This window comes from Schistocerca piceifrons, chromosome 10 (assembly GCF_021461385.2).
Source record: "Schistocerca piceifrons isolate TAMUIC-IGC-003096 chromosome 10, iqSchPice1.1, whole genome shotgun sequence".
Classification (NCBI taxonomy): domain Eukaryota; kingdom Metazoa; phylum Arthropoda; class Insecta; order Orthoptera; family Acrididae; genus Schistocerca; species Schistocerca piceifrons.
Genome location: NC_060147.1, coordinates 8,887,074 through 8,904,789, shown reverse-complemented (window position 1 = coordinate 8,904,789; position 17,716 = coordinate 8,887,074). Strand labels below are relative to the sequence as shown.

At 41.4% G+C, this 17,716-nt stretch overlaps 1 protein-coding gene across 1 annotated transcript in view; it reads right to left on the bottom strand.

Annotated features, from left to right (window-relative positions):
- The window catches only part of LOC124719027 (actin cytoskeleton-regulatory complex protein PAN1), a 169,062-nt gene that overhangs the window by 12,649 nt on the left and 138,697 nt on the right, over positions 1-17,716 (bottom strand). Inside the window, exon 16 of the mRNA XM_047244696.1 lies at positions 12,297-12,490. Coding sequence (XP_047100652.1) covers positions 12,297-12,490 — 194 coding nt within the window. The remainder of the gene's footprint in view (positions 1-12,296; positions 12,491-17,716) is intronic.

Here is a 17,716-nt window from a genome sequence, read left to right as displayed (position 1 = left end):
GACCCCCCCCTGCGGGTCCGGGGTAAGAATAGGCCCTAGGTATTCCTGCCTGTCGTAAGAGGCAACTAAAAGGAGTCCCTGCCCTCAAAGGGGGAAGTTTGCGCCTGTGTCCAGAGACGGACGGTTCAACGACTTACATTTGTGGTCATTTTGGTTTTTCGCTTATTCTGGTTTCTTCCTTCCTTTTTACCTTGCATTCTTGTCCACCCTATTGTCTCTGCCTAGGCGTTTGAGACAGTCTGTCCTTTCTCTCCCTCTCTCCCTTTTTTTTCCCAATTCTTATTTCCTCCCTGTGCGTGCCGGAAGGCCGACACACGCGTTCGCACACGTAGCCAGTGACAGAGTAAAGCTTAATTCCCCGCCCTGGGTAGACAAGTAGGGTCCATGCGTACCCCCCCTGGTAAAGGCCAGGCCCGAGCTGACACCTTCCGACCATGCCGATTGGTCCCTCCGTCTGTTTCTCGGGAGGTGTGACCTGAGGTGTAAACATTCACCTAAGGTGGGAGTGCCCTCGGGGAGGGTCCCCACGAGGAAGGAGCGCGCCATCGGAGACGCTGGAAATCGTGGGGGATTCATCCGCAATGGATTTCTCTTCTTCTTCTTCCCTCTCGACTTCTGCCCAAAAACGGAAACTTGACCAGCCACCAGTGACAAAAGTACTACTGTCTCCCCCAAAGTTCCTCGTAGTTTCTAGATCTGAGGACAGAAAGGATTTTTCATCTGTCAACTCTTTCGTTATTCAGAAGGGCGTAGATGCCATAGCTGGACCAGTCAAGTCTTGAACCAGGATGCGTAACGGTACCTTGTTGTTGGAAACTGACTTCGTAATGTCGGCTGACGTGCCTCCCTGTGCCGATATTGTGAATGGTTGAAAGTGAGGGAAAACTACAGCTGTTACTTTTCAAAATTAAAAAATTTCAAGTTAGTGGTGAGCTCCTATGGGAGCAGACATTACTTTTCCTGAGGACGTACAGCTCTACTGTCGAGTTACAATGGCATCTCTCGGGTAAAATATTCCAGAAGTAAAATGGTTTCCCATCAGATCCCCGGGCAAGGACTATTTGGGACGGTGTCGTCATCGGGACGATTCTACCGATCTGAGTGTAGACTGTTAAATCTCCTTATTGGGTAGGTAGCTTAGAGAATTTGGAAAGGAGAAACGACACACTAAAGTCAGATATGGTAGGGATTGGTGAAGCACGGTGCCAGGAGAAATATAACTTCAGTTGAGGTGAGTACAGAATTATAAACACAACATTGAATAGAAGTAATGCAGAAATAAGCCTAACAATAGAGAATAAAACAGCAATGCGGGTAAGCTGCTATCAGCAGCACAGTCAATGAAGTACTGCAGCCAAGATAGGAAGCTAACACCAACCACAGTAGTGCAAATTTATATGCCAAATAGCTCCACAGATGACAAAGAGACTGAAAACTATAGGTTCAATACGTCACAGTTGCCCAATACTGACACAAATTATTTACAAAAAAATGGAAGAACTGGTAGAAGCCAATCTTGGGGAAAATCATTTTGAATTCTGGAGAAATGTAGGTACATGCGAGGCAATAGGTTAAGGACAGGCAAACTTATGTCCACAGTAGATTTAGAGAAAGTTTCTGACAATGTTGACTGGATTACACTCTAAATTTTTGAAGGAAGCAGGGGTAAAAAATAAGTAGCAAAAGGCTATTTACAACTTGTAAAGAAAATAGATGGCAATTATAAAGGTTGAAGGGTGTGAAAGGGAAGCAGTGCTCAAAAAGGAAGTGAGACGGGATTGTAGCATATCCCTGATGTTATCCGATCTGTAAGTTGAACAAGCTGTAAAGGAAACCAAAGAAAACTGGAGCAGGAATTAAACTTTAGGGAGAAGTAATAAAACTTTGAGGTTTGCTGATGACATTGTAATTCTGTCAGAGACAGCAAAGGATTTGGAAGAGCAGCTGAGCAGAATCGTCAATCTTGAAAGCAGGGTATGAGATAACATCAACAAAAGTAAAACAAGAGTAATGGACTGTACCTGGATTAAATCAGGTAATGCAGAGGGAATTAGGCTAGGAATTGAAACACTATGGCACTGTGGCACAGCTGATGCGATTCGTGCTGCAAGACTCTTAGTCGAGAAACGTCATGAGAAAGCCATTCTGCTGCATGTAGCATTCCTGGATCTCGAAAAGGCCTTTGATTGGGTGCCACACAGTCTCATCTGGTTAGCAATGATGTGCCGATGCAGCATATTAACTGGGTGCAGTTACATTGTGCACAGCCGAGAAGCTACATCCATACAACCTCAGGACTAGCTAAGGACTTCCCCATCACAGTTGGCATCTGTCAAGGTTCTGGATACTCGGCAGAAATCAAACCTGCATTTGGATTGGACTTTCTTAAGTCTCATGCAGAAACGTGTGCAGTATACTGCTCCATCAATTTTCAGTAAGCTATCACTCGAATTCAAGAATCTTAGCAGTGATCCGTGTGCTTGGGAGTCGAAACTGAAGAGTTTCCTCGTGGGTCACTCCTTCTATTCTACTTGAAAAATTAAGCTGATTTATGTTGTATTGTTGATTGTGTTTACTTAAACTTATGGACTGACTTTCTTTGGGTTCATAAGCATTTACTTTTATCTGTTATTACTTTTATGTTGTAATTTCATGTGCTGACGTGCTCCTTGACCTTGGAGATTTGCTTCTAAATTTGGTCCTATGGAGCTTGACGTGCAAATAAAATAAAATAATTTATAATGTAATTTTACTTTCACTGACTTTATCAGATACACGCTGAAACGTAACCGCTGTAGAATTTTTTTATTTCACAATTTGATTTATACTTTTAATGATGAACCTGATACACTCATATATTTTGATCTCATTATCGGCAATAATATACACGGCGGTCATAAAATCTCAATACATTTCTAACAAACAATGGATGCTTTCCCATAATACACATTTTGGCACATCAAACCTCGTTGCTTAAATTATGAACTGATACATTTGGACTTCACCCCACCCCAGCCTCCTCCTTACCCACACCCACTTGTCACTCCAATCATGCACTGCTGCTGCTGTTTGCAGTGTGGTTTCAGCTCTCTGAGACTGTAGACGTGTGTGCAAGTTGCGTGTGTGTGTGTGTGTGTGTGTGGTGTGTGTGTGTGTGTGTGTGTGTGTGTGTGTGTGTGTGTGTGTGCGCGCGCGCGCGCGTGTGCCTGTCTGTATGTGTGTCTACTGCTGACAAAGGCCTATTGCGACTCAGCATCTCCGCCATATGGTGATTAGCAACTTTCCTTCTCTAGTATTGTTACACTCCATCCTGGATTTTCCATTGTTTGATTTAATTCGTTTATATTTGTATTTAAAGAAGACAAAATTATGTGATAACTGGGAAGAAATTAAGTACTTTTGTCCGGATAACTGAGAATATACAAATGTGTTGTTCCTGACAATGGGATCAACAACTTGTATTGAGATGCAGCACATAAACTAACTACGTGCACTGTCCACCCTCAAACCTCGAGAGAAGAAGAGTACGTTAGTCGAGAAACAGGAGTAACACATTTTTCGATAACATTTATTTTAAACAATCCAGAAATAAATCCACGTGGGATGTTGGATAGAGTTGTGCATCTAATTCCAGCACTGATGACAACTGGCGACCAACTAACTACAACATCGCAGTTAACCTCACCCACTGAAATGGCTTCTTGCTGGAACTCGATGTGACAAGAGCTGCAGTTAAGCTTCGGTGAGCTGTGTCAGAACAGATTGAAAGTGATTTTATTGATTGAAGTTTCTTTTGTCGAGTTTATAGGGCGCTCTAATTTATGTAGTGCCTGCAGCTGACTAAAAATTCAATACAATTTAGTGCTGATAACACTGTATGCCAATCTTAACATTTAAGATGGAGGAGGTGTTCGAGGCTACCGATGCTTTAAACACTGAAATTACACGCACGATAGATAATTCTTATGCTAGGCTAAGAACATAACTAATTTCTAGTCTAAAAACAGAACAAAGTTCCAGTCCGAGAACACACCTGACTTCTAACCCACTAAATGGACTAACTTCTAGCCTAAAAACAGAACTAACTTCTAGCCTGCAAAACATCATAGCACCTTCAACTAGGCAGTTAGATATAGATGTAATACAACAGTGTGATTTGGTTTGGAACAAAGTTAAGGAGCAGCTCCAAGAAATAGATAATGATGTAAAATGAATTAAAGATTTTGAGAAATATACAAACAAAATAATCGTAGATGGACGATCATGAGAAAATATTTTAGAAATTGTCAAAGAAACAGAGGTACTGGCAACTGCTGTCAGAGATTTGAATTTGACAACATTGGACTGATGAGTTACTGAAGGTTGATTAGCTGGTTAACACATCTCAATCCACAGAAGAGGAGTTCTGCGCACTGTGGCATGAGTAGTGAAAATGGAGGATGAACCGGCTAAGAGGAAGTTCTGTGAAAGTAACTGCCATCCGGCACAACATATTGAAGAACCAAATGTAGGAAATAGTATTAATTTATCCAAAGTACAAACCTGAAGGGGATGTCCATGCAACATATTTCTTAAGGTGCATTTATTCCCTGAGCCCAGGTGGTGGAGATGTTAATTCATACTGAGATGAACTGTTCCTCACTAAGAACAGTGGCAGAACTACCAAAGTACTTTTATAAATAAATAATGAAAGAAAGAAGAAAATGCTTAAAAACTATCATACTGGACTGGCAGATTGAAGTGAGAAATTACACTGCACGGCAGGTACTACACTGTGAAATACCAATAGATAAGCTTTAGGTTGGTAGTGAACAGAAAATTTGCTACGGCTAGACAAAGTATTATGGACAACCAAACCAACAAAGAAAAGAAGTGAAGGAGTGAAAACAATGATTAACACGTAGTGGCAGACCGAGTTGCCTAAATATAACTACAGAGCCAACCACGAGCACAGCTATGGAACAACATATGCGGGTACAATCTGACTGCAGCATCAAACATTGTTATTGCAATTACAGTATAACATTGAGTTCAGAAATATAGCTAAGATAATGACAACTAAAAACCAATAAGAATATTGAACATAATACCTATTGTGCAAGTTCACACCACAAGTATGACAGAGAGGAGGAAAGAGAAAAATCCTGTAGAAACGAAAAGTACCGGTGTGCTAACAGCCAGAGCATTGGTATGTAGTACAAATAAGTATGAGGCATATGAACCAAATAAATGTGAGTATTAATTGCACAAGAGCTAACATAGAGGACTTTTTTGTTTTTTAGAAAATGAAGGAGAAAAATTTTATCAAAAGTCAGTGCTCAGGTAACCCTCACCAAAGGGGAAATGGAGAGAAGTATTTTTGGGGACACTATCATTGTAAAAAAATATATACTTGTCTAAAATTGTATGAAACTTTCTGTCATGCCTATCGCGACTCAGCATCTTTGCTATAAGGTGAACAGCACCTTTCCTGCTCTAATGCTGATACTTGTCCAAAAGGTAGCCTTTGGTGGAAGGGACACGCCTGAGTACTGTGGTTCAATTGTGTGTAGCAAATACACAGTAAAGATGTAGTGGTCTGAGTTTTGCGAACTACTATTAGTCATAAGAGTAAGTAACAAATACAGCACAAGAAGCGACGAAAGGCTGATGGCTACAATCGATCTGTAATGCCTTAAGTTAATAGCAGTAAAGAAAAGGAGGCAGACTGCAAAATAGATGGTGCTGTCATCTTTAGACTCTATGGGGAACTTGGTGATGAGAGTACTACAGTAAATTTGAAGAAGTGCTTTTTTTTTGGATGGTAATGAATAATTCCACAAAGGGATATTTATGCTTCGAAGCGCTGATTAATTAAATGATACGGTTGGGATGGTTTATAATTTATAAAGTCAGTCAGTGTAACCTGGAATGGAGGATCAATAAAACAGATCAGTACAACCTTCATAATTTAGAGTTATGATGCAAAAATAATAATACGTACAAGCTTTGTTCAGAAAGAAATTGAACTTTTGCTGTATCGGCTTTATTGCTTATTGTACAACATTTTAAGTACTGTCCCCTTCAAAATAGTCCCCTCTACAGGCAATACATCGTTCTCATTGGTTCTTCAGCTTTGAAACGCCTCTGGCACACGTTTTGTGGGATAACGCGTAGGTTTCTCTTCACATTGTCCTGTAGAGGAGATCTCTACAGTTTGAACGTGACGTCCTTTCAACATGTTTTTCAGTTTGGAAAACGGGAAAAAGTCTGGTGAGGCTAAGTCCGGAGAATACATTGGGTGGGTCACAATGGGAATGTGGTGATTTGCTAGGAAGCTGCAGGTAAGGAGTGACATGTGAGCTGGTGCACTGTCACGATGCAACATCCACCTCTCGTTTAGCTACAATTCGGGCCTCTTCCTGTATATCGCATCCCTCATGCACACTACAATTCCCTGGTAGATTTCCTCGTTTACCGTCTGACCGTGTGGCACAAATTCTTGACGGATAATGCTTTTGCAGTCAATAAACACAACCGACATCACCTCGATTTTGACCGACTAGTGCGAACATTTTTTGGCCGAGCTGATCCTCTGCCTACCCACTGCGATGACTGCATCTTTGTTTCAGTACCGTAGCTGTACACCCGAGTCTTGTCGCCTGTTACGACATTCTTAAGAAAGTTTTTACTGTCATTACCAGCGGCAAGCACTTCCTCGCACATTTCGACACGGGTCTGCTTCCGATCTTTGGCTGACAAATGCAGTACAAATTTTGTACTGAGATGATGCATCTCTAGTCTTACACTCAATATTTGATGGCACGGTCTTATGCCGGTGTCCACCCCCTTGGCAACTTTTCGAACAGTTAAACGATGATTTCCGTGACTCACAGCGCGAACACTATCCACTGTCGATGTGGAAGGACATCCAGATGTGGAGTCGTCACAGGCCGACATTCTGCTCTGTGGAAAATGTTTAAACGACACGTAGCACTGCACGCGAGTCATACAGTCCTCCCCGTATGCTTGGCTACGTACTCAAAATGTCTCTGTGAAAGTTTTGCTATGTTTGTAGCAGAATTTCACAAATACACGTTGTTCCTCAAGCTCTTCCACTGCACTACTCCGACGTGCAGGTTGTACATGTACTTACTTCAACGTCTGCAGTTTGCTAGCTAATTGTCCGAGTGACACGAGAAAAATGGCAGTTTGTTGTGTGAACCTGCCACCAGGTGCGCTCATCACACTATCTCTGCCGGTTGACGCGCCATTTCAAAAGTTCAGTTTCTTTTTGAATGCTCCTCGTACATATATGCAGCCCCTGGATTGAGTAGAGAAAGTGAACGAGTAAACCTCAAAAGTTCTATCAACTTAAAATGAGACAGAGAAAAAATTTTAAGTTTGCCGATTGCTTTATAAAACCGAAAAGGCAAATCAGTTGATAGCCGGATTATTTTTAAGAAGACTACTATATCAAAATCAGAGCTCAATGAATTATAAATGTAGATAAAAAACTCAGAACAAGATAACAAGCGAATTTGTCCAGAATGTTGGGATATTATTTGTATTAATGGTGGTATTCAACCTTGAGAGTAAAATGTTATGTAACTAAGATTATGTAATTTATGATATGCCTTGGTGGCTTCCATTTTACTTTTGAAGTTAACAGAAAAGAAAATGTTTTAGAGATAAGTTGGGGTTAAAGAAAGTAGATGTGGTGAAAGATGTCATTTGTGTCAATGTTGTTTACTTAGTTAAGTTACTTTTTCTGAAGATGATGATGTCATTTGTCTAAGGTGGGGAATATGAAGGTAACATATCTTTTCATAAACGTGATAAGTTATGCCCCATATCTCTTAGTGACGAATGACCATCATCATCTGCACGTGGAAATTTTGTTAAGTAAGAATACGCATATTGTGCAAAAATTCGTTTATATGTGCACAAAACTGTGAGGCCGAACATTGCGTTTCGACAAGACAGACTGGCTATGACAGCTGTTTACCACCATTTTTCATTTGCTGGGTCCACGGTTGGTGCACAGAGGTGCACCCATTTGTGGAGACATGCGGTGCTCTGGAGTACCCTGAACTTGTGACAGTAAAAAAAATAAGTCACGAGGACAGTGGAAGATTCATTCTGCCCCTATCCCATGAAATTGGAAGACTGCTCAATTAATGTAATGAATGTTAATGTTAATCAACACAAATGTATTAAAAGAAGTGTATCCTGCTGTATTATTCAGTTAATATAAAATGTCTTACGAAGAAGCTGTGGATTCGAAAGGTTGTCCGGACTTACGTTTCGAGATTTCAATATCAGGTGGTCGTACTACTCTTCTTGTACTTTTTGTCTCTCACAGAACATGGGTAACATTTCAGACTTTAAAAGAATTAGATGCCAATTGTCACATATAATCTGCAGCTTAAGTATAATGAATTTATTTGTAAGATCAAAATTTAAAAAGCAGTTGTTAAAAGGTTATGAGTAAGATGGCAGCAGGGACTGTGTGGTTCAGTTTTGGCTCATTATTATCATGGACCGGGTAATGGCTAAGTTACGTCTCAGTTTTCATTCGTATGTGTCACACTCTTAATGTGCTGTAATATGTGTTACTTAGTGTTCACTGCTCAGGCAAGTTTTTTTTGTAATAAATGTCAGAGATGAAGTGCACTAGAAATGTTTATACAGGGTCCGGCATAAAAAACTCCCCGATTACAAAGTAACGTGCAGCGGACAGTAGAAGGAGCAGAGTGGTGGGGGGCGCGTCGTTAAGTAGCTGCCTACGTGCCGTTTTCAGTGTACGCCATGGCGTGGTCTGGTGAACATCGTGCCTTCGTAGTGGAAGATTTTATTCAAAATGGCGAATCGCCTATTAATACTCAACGTGCTTTTCGCGTTCGCTTTGCGCTCGGACGACGGGACCCTGTTCCCGATAAGAAAACAATTTATTCTTGGGTTGCTAACTTTCGTGAGACAGGTTCCGCATTAAAAAGGAAACCACCTGGACGACCACGGACTGCAACAGGCCCCGGAAATGTTGATGCAGTTAGAGCTTCAGTTCAACAATCTCCTCGACGATCCGCTAAAAAGCATGCGGCAGCATTACGGATATCTGATCGAAGTGTGAGAAGAATCTTGCATCGAGATCTTAAAATGCATCCTTACAAAATTGTAACTACGCAGGAACTGAGTGAACGAGACTGTGGTGTCCGTGTAAGTTTGTGCCAAGACCTTCTTCGGAACATTCGTCCCAACGATATTGTGATTTTTTCTGATGAAGCACACTTTCACCTTGCCGGAACAGTGAACAGCCAAAATTGCAGGTACTGGTGTGAACAAAATCCCCAAGAACTTCATCAACGACCACTTCATAGCCCTAAAGTAACAGTATGGTGTGCTGTTTACAATTCCGGAGTGATCGGTCCTTACTTTTTCGAAGAAAATGACAGGAATTTAACCGTCAACAGTGAACGCTATTGTGCCATGCTCCGCGACTTTCTCCAACCGCAACTAAGGGGGCTTTTTGGTGAAATAGAGAACATGTGGTTCCAGCAAGATGGTGCTACAGCCCACACAGCGCGGCAGTCACTGGCATTGGTGAAGGAAATGTTTCCTGGACATGTGATCTTGTTGCGTGGAGACATTGGCTGGCCCCCACGATCGCCGGACTTAACGCCCTGTGATTTCTTTCTTTGGGGCTATTTAAAAGCAAAAGTTTATGAACAACGTCCACAATCTGTACGAGCCCTGAAAGAAGCAATTACACAAGAGGTTGAAGCTATTCCACCTGAAATGACTCAAAGAGTAATGAATAACTTCAGGGAAAGACTCAAACAGTGTGTCGACAGTGCAGGAAGCCATTTAAGGGATGTTTTATTTAAAAAGTAAGACCATAAGAGTATTTTCTAAAATGGCATAATATGTACTTTTATTTAGTATAAATAAAATTGTTCTACCTTATTTGGTTTTGTTTTTATTAGCTTTCCTTAAAGGGGAGGTTTTTCTGCCGGACCTTGTATTTGCACCTCCACTTGTGCACCGAGACCTGTGGACTGTATCTCATTCCCTACATCAGCTAAGGACATAGTACTTTTTTGTATACTGTGCCAGTTTCCAGATTTTATTAATGTACTAAATTAGCAGTAAAGTTTGCTATGAAGTGCTTGAGCTTAATATGAAAATACCTTTAGGGCAGAGTAGTTGCATTATATTACAGTATTTTTTCCATAAATGTGGTTTGATAGGAACTAAATTCGAGTAGCTATCTTTGCATATTAGCAGTAACACTTCCCCACCACCGTCTGCAGAGTTTGCCCGTTTTGCTTCAGTTTGTCGTCAAATGTATCTTCACATATCTGCTGGGAGAAGTGCTGCGACGTGTGTGTTTGGCGCCATTATTAAGCAATATTACTCGGTTCCGTGTCGTATTATGTAAAATGTGTGCAAGCTAGGGTGTACGCCATTAGGTTTCTGGAATTAAGTTATTACTCAAGGTCTAAATAAAGTGAGAATTTGTGGTGTCACAAGGCTTAGGCCTGTCCCACCTCTCATTAAATCGACCAAGACTTATACGAATAATTGTAAGAACAGTTATTATTATTATGTTCTTTAAGTTTGTTTTTGAGTGTTCAGAAATACTATGGGAAGAAAGTTTATTTATCCAGAATGAGATTTTCTCTCTGCAGCGGAGTGTGCGTTGATATGAAACTTCCTGGCAGATTAAAACTGTGTGCCCGACCGAGACTCGAACTCGGGACCTTCGCCTTTCGCGGGCAAGTTCTCTACCATCTGAGCTACCGAAGCACGACTCATGCCCGGTCTCACAGCTTTTCTTCTGCCAGTATCTCATCTCCTACCTTCCAAACTTTACAGAAGCTCTCCTGCGAACCTTGCAGAACTAGCACTCCTGAAAGAAAGGATACTGCAGAGACATGGCTTAGCCACAGCCTGCAGAGTGAAAATCTCATTCTGGAAACATCCCCCAGGCTGTGGCTAAGCCATGTCTCCGCAATACCCTTTCTTTCAGGAGAGCTAGTTCGGCAAGGTTCGCAGGAGAGCTTCTGTAAAGTTTGGAAGGTAGGAGACGAGATACTGGCGGAAGAAAAGCTGTGAGACCGGGCGTGAGTCGTGCTTCGGTAGCTCAGATGGTAGAGCACTTGCCCGCGAAAGGCAAAGGTCCCGAGTTCGAGTCTCCGTCGGTCACACAGTTTTAATCTGCCAGGAAGTTTCAAAGTTTATTTATGTTGCAGATAACGTGGAAGACGTCGCCCAATGATCACCACGAAAGTTCGACGTAGCAGCAAGTGGGCAAGGAATAAAACGAATGCTGCAAAGTACCGCAGAGCCACAGAAGAGCCTGGGCCACGAGGGCATCGAGCTTCCTAGGTCGTTGTCGGACAACGTCAAAGGAAGAGATATTCTGCTTTCTCTTTGTAAACAGATCGATCGAGTCTCGAAAGGTTCACGTAAAACATATAGGCGGGTGACACATTAGGTGGGACCCGATGCCTGTAATACTTCCACAGTTATTAAAAAGTTGTTAAATGGCAAAACCAATAGTTCGTCATTTATATAGATGAAAAGTGGTAAAGATATAGGAAAGGAAGAGTTGCGGCGTCAGAACGAAAAGTGACACATAACTCAGCAACGAAGAAGGACGTAAACAGCGGGCATTATGTGGTGAAAACAAATCAACTGATAGAATAGTAAGTCTCTAATTAAGCATAAAGCCACATAACACTGCAAATTTAATTCTGACAGGATCTCACATTTACATTCTCGAACTCGTCATATTTGGATATTCCGATTCATTTGGCTCACTTTACGAAGGCATTTGTAGGATTTTTATTTACTGTTTTTCTCCTTACCAGTTGCTGAAGTCACTTTTACAGTGCCCTCAGAACCAAACAGGATTTTTCAGTACCAAATTGGTTAAATGTTACTTCTTTAGGTCCCGAGTTAAATGTTTCATTCACGACGAAAATGTAACGGTTTAGTTAGCATACAGTTTTATAGTGATAGAATCCTACTAGGAGTATCGCTCGTCATAAAAAAGCTCAACCACATCCAAATCGTTCTGTAACACCCGTCACACAGCTCGCCGCACCTGAACGCGTCTGGAAGGGCACAGTCGAGACTACCGAGCTCCCGGAGCTCCGAAACGGCTCGGCTCTCGACTCGTCCGAATACGGTCGCGAACCCTCCGCTTGCCGCTGACGGCACGGCACGCCGCAGTCGCAGAGAACCACTAGGCCCCCCCCCCCCCCCCCCCACACTCCATGCGCCTCGGTGCAGATAGCAGTCGTGGGTACCTGCCAAGTGGGCGAGGAGGGCCGAGGTGTGGTCCGCGTCGTACAGGAGGAGCAGCAGCGCCGCCGCAGCCGGCGTCGAGCCGGTCGGGGAGAGCAGCAGCGACACGCCCTGCCCCCAGGGCAGCGCTCGCACCTCCCGCAGCTGCCGCAGCGGCCACGAGTCTGCCGGCACCAGCCACCGCCGCGGCTCGTCACTGCCGACACAAACCGAGAGCTGCAATGTAGCGCAGACCACTACAACTGTGTCAGAGAGAGAGAAAGACTTTAACTCACAGTTTTCAGTGAAACTGATCAATGTTACACTTTTATTCTCTGCTGAGGAAAGTGATACTGTGCATTATCACACAATAAGGTACAATACAATTCGTGTACAATAATGTTTTTCACATCAGTACTTGTATCTTAAATGATATTTACATTACATTCTCATACGTATAGTCAGGAGAAACAGAACACCTTGAAAAACTAGAGATACTCTACCGTATCTTCCTTCGTCGCTGGCATTGTCATTGTTGCCGTGAGGCACCGTTATACCGAGTGGAAAGGCGCGTCGATCTTAGAGCATGAGATATGGTAACCTTAAGTCATTGAGAACACACAACGGTTATGTAGCACCTGATTCCAGAATAGCTGCAGTAGTTAGGATCTACGAAGTACCCCCTCTGGACCTGGTTGTAATGGTACTTTGACTACCGCACCTCCGCCAATACAAAGATATGATTTACGATCGCGCATGCAGAAGAGTGTTGCGCCAGTGACCAATTTTTATAATTAATTTTTTTTTCTTTTGCGTATGTGTTTGTTTTTAACAACTAATGGATTACTCTCTTGTCTTCATACGTTCAAGACGCGTATTTTTCGGCGCTGTGTTAAATATGCTTTTAAGTGGAAATTAAAACTATATTATGAAATGAAGTTACTTCAGTAGTGATTCGAAATGGTTATCGCCAAATTTATAAATTAATCCTGACAGTGACAACTTAAAGAAATTTTCATCAGACGGAGAACAAGAGGACCAGCAAACAATGACAAAAAGGACATCCAACAAGAAAATTAAGAAGTATTCCAGACGCAGCGACGAAGACTCTATTATAATGAATACTATGTTTCTAACAGAATTATAAGGTAAATTTCAACTTATTTCTGATGCTATTTCCTTACAGTCGCTTTTTGTAGTGTTGCCGACCCGGTCTGCTATTCACGGTCAAATTACAGCAGTACATCAATCAGTAATACGAAGTCCACCTTATCCGTAACTTATTCCATCAAAATTAAAAAACCAATCACATTTTCTATTTTCACAGCAGAACCCCGAGGAAAGGAAACACTACAAGGTCCCTAAAACTTAACTCGTAACGAGATCCCTTCGAAGCAAATTGTCATAACGATCATCTATAAAAGCATTGTACAACAGTAAGAAATATTACAGTTTAAGGAATAATAACAGATACGACGAAACTGTCATGTTTCTTCTGTTTTATTTAACATAACTTTGTTCACAGTTTTATTTCGCATTCACCATTCATTCACACTCTGATGTGGAGTGTATGCAAGTGCCTGAACCCTAACTCCCAAGTTACATCGAAACCCTTTGATGAACAGTTGTGGTTGCTCGACACCAACAGTCAATGAATGATAATGATACAGTATTTTGTAACTGACTCTTCTAGTTTAGCCACCGCCTCCACGAATGTTTGTTAGGCAATTATTAAGAGTTTGCGTAAAAGTTTACGTTTTTCTCCTTTTCATAAATTGGAGCCCACTCTTTGCAATTTTTTTTTTTAAAAAAAAAAAAAAAAAAAAAAAGAGACAACACGGTCTCCGGTCTCAATACTGTGTCCATCGTGCGATGAGTATAGATTTATCCCAGAATTGACCGCCCTGTAGGTGTACTCAAGTTAATGACCACACTTCGCTATCCGCGATTTCACGTAGCTAAATGTCCTTTTGTTACTCTGATGTAGTTATTTAAAACTCGCCCCTATATTTTTTCACTACGCACAACTAGTACTTCTTTACATGTTTATTTCTAAGAGTAAACGGAAAAAATGATGCCGTATCATCGGCTTCGTCAATATAAAGCAAAACACCTTAATATGCCCAATTTTATCTCTTCTTATAGGATCGGCTATCTTACTCATTAATTTACTACATATTATTTCCAATAACACTAAACAGGTATCGCCGTTATATTTTAATGGTATTCAAAAGCATGTTATTATTATTATGACAGAACAAATCGCGCAGCGTGCGTTTATAACGATAGCTTTACACTCGCCCAGCCTTTATTCGTGCAATGTTATATATAAATATACAGACAGGACCAAAAGATCGATCTCTCTACCGTAACCAATAGAGGCAAATACGCTATTCAAGTTCCGTTACATCTATCTCGACTCGTATTGTTACAATACGACGTCTGTATTCACGGGACAATGATTTGCATTTCAGCTACGTCGGTTCGGCACGTGTCCTGTCGCTAGTAGGCACGGTGTCTGCCGCGGACCCCGATAACTCGTTCCACACGTGACGGCACTGACACGTATAAGCCGCGAATGGTGTCCTGCGGTATAGCTATCCGTGCTGCATTCACCCGGTTCCAAAGTTATTCCCCGGTGATTGGCCCCAGCACCGCACCTGTTGTTCCGCCGTACCCCACACAGTTTAGATCGGAACCGACTCTGGTGGTCTGGCAGGCCGGGGCAAAAGGCCGACATCCTGTGACACTGAGAAGGCACGTGTTCATGCAACAGGTGGCCGCACACTGTCTCGCTGAAAAAAGGTGTCCGAGTTTCGTGCGGGAAGGTCGTGGCTACAAGTCGCGGGATGCCGTTTGCGTAGGTCGAACCGGTCACTGTGCCCTGGCCGAGCACCGACTGGGATCGTACCCGACAGCATCCCACACTGTAGGGTCTCCAGTTCGTGCCGCACGGCTCGTGCAGATGCGGGCACTGCGGTGCCCCTCCCAGTCTGCGACGAACGTAAGTTGGAAAGAGAGGCTCGTGCCACGAAGGGAAGACAAGCAGAATTCACGTGACAGTTTTTCTTGCCACGAATGCAGATGCGTCTGACAAACTCCCCCAGTTAGGACAGGAAAATTTAAGAAGCCAAGGTGTTCCAAAGGTGTAAAGACGAATCCTACAGAATACAAATCCTATAAAAATTCTTAGATGACTACGATTTCAATAGAACAGTGTTTCAAAAAAAATGGGACATCAGAACAAACTGTACCAGTGTCTTAATGCCACTTGATTTGGGCATTATTGCAAATTTCCAAATGCTCTGGTTCAATATTTGATAGCACTGACTAATGCGGTACATGAAAATATCTCCATTAACTCACTACAAGCCACAGGATTTATTTAGGCTGCCTGGCAGTTGGTGTCATACACTGCAATCAACAACTGTTTCTGAAAAGCTGGTGCCTTACTGGAAGATACTGCTGATGCTGCTGCTGCTGCTGATGATGATGATGATGACAGTGGTGATGGTGAAGTCATGTCTGGTAATGAGCAACCTCTACTGGAGGGTGTGCGGTGTTACAGGATGACAAGATTATTGCTGACACGGTTGACCAGCTTCGAGTGACAGTGACAGAGATGGAGATGACGACTTGCATCACGAAACACCTAAAGTGAGTGAAGTGTTAAATGCAATCGATGTGTGCAGGAATTATACCAGTGTGAAACGTTATACTGAAAAAGCTCTGAATTCATTAATAAGTTTGAAAAACGAGGTGTATCCACTTAAGGCACAAAAAGTGAAACAAGTGAAAGTATCAGACTTCTTTATGCAGGTTCAAGTTCAAAATGATTTTTATTTTAATATTGTACTCTATATTCATCATTTGTGAAGTTTACACATGTAGACCCATTGTATGTGCCTGCCCTCCCCTCATGAAACGTGAAAATATGATGTGTTGCTACTCACAATATAGCAGAGATGCTGAATTGCAGATAGGTGACTCAGCATCTCTGCTATATGGTGAGTAGCAGCTTTCCTTCTCATAATATCGTAAATTTCATCCTGGATTTTCCATTGTTTGAAAATATGATATGTATTACTGTATTGATACCTGACTTTTAAGTTACATGTAATCTTTTCTCTTTCTCTTGTTATACATGCAATTCAGATTCAGCTGTACATTTAATTATCCCTATGTCTTCTACTGTTCTGGCATAAGAATCCGTGCGGTTATGGAGTGGTCTAACAATCTCAAAACTATTAAAAAGCTGAACTGAAATGCTTTGGGGGATTTGAAAGCAGATAAAAAGATTTATTTACTGTTTGTAATAGGAAACATCTTATATGTAAAACATTGATATTTTTTTTATTTTTTCACTAAGTATTTATCTTATGCTGTGTCTGTGAGCCAGAATTAGAAATAGTAAATTTCTTTGGTGTGGCTTACTTCAACAATGGTCTGTAATTTGTATTATTGTCATTTGAAATTAATTGGATGTAAACAGATTTGAAGTTACTGTAATGTTGGGGAACTTACGTGCATTTTGAAAAATACATTTAGATTTTTATGCAAATGAAATTCAGACTGAGAAAATGTTACTATAGTCAGCTGGTGCAATGCCGAAACATCTAGTGTTTTAAAAAATGATAAAAAGTTTAAGGACAATGAGAATATAAGAATTTTGTAAGTTGTGTCAGTTCAATCATTACTGTAGTGTCAGTGTGAGAAAAAGGTATAACAGAGCGGCATTTTCAAACCGATCCAAAGTAAATGGTTACATAAAATACATGAAAGATCAGTTATGGTGCAAAATTTATTTTTCTTGGTTTGAAACACATGTTGCACTATTGTGGACAGAATCTGAGAATCATAATTCAGACCATTTTTTTTATTGACGGTATTTACACTGAGGTGAAGTTTTGCGAGTCACGATGATGAAGATTTACGATATTGTGAAGTATCACGATTCTGCGACGGTTGAGGTTTATGCTGTGATATATGTAAGGATTCCACAGCTGTGATGATGTTATTGTTATGGAAATGGAATGTTAGGGACTATCTGGTACTCTGTTTTGTAATGAATTGTACTTCTGTTTTGATGGCATGCTGTATAAGAGTCTAAGAAATTACTATAGGGAATTTTGGTAAATAGATGATGATGAACATATTACTGAAATTATGAAGTACGATCTGGGTTTGGTTTGTTGGTAATATTTGAATCTTTATTAACAACTGTATGATTATATAGCACTGGCATGAGAAAGAGTTAATCTTGACAGGAAATGGCTTTCATGTAGTAAATGTGCTTTTGCTGACTATAAGGTACCTTACGGAAAGCTGCAGATCTGTCTGACTTTATAAAGGAATAGGACTTATTGCTACTCACCATAAAGATGACCCTTTGAGTTGCAGACAGGCACAACGAAAAGACTGGTACAAGTGCAGCTATCGGCCA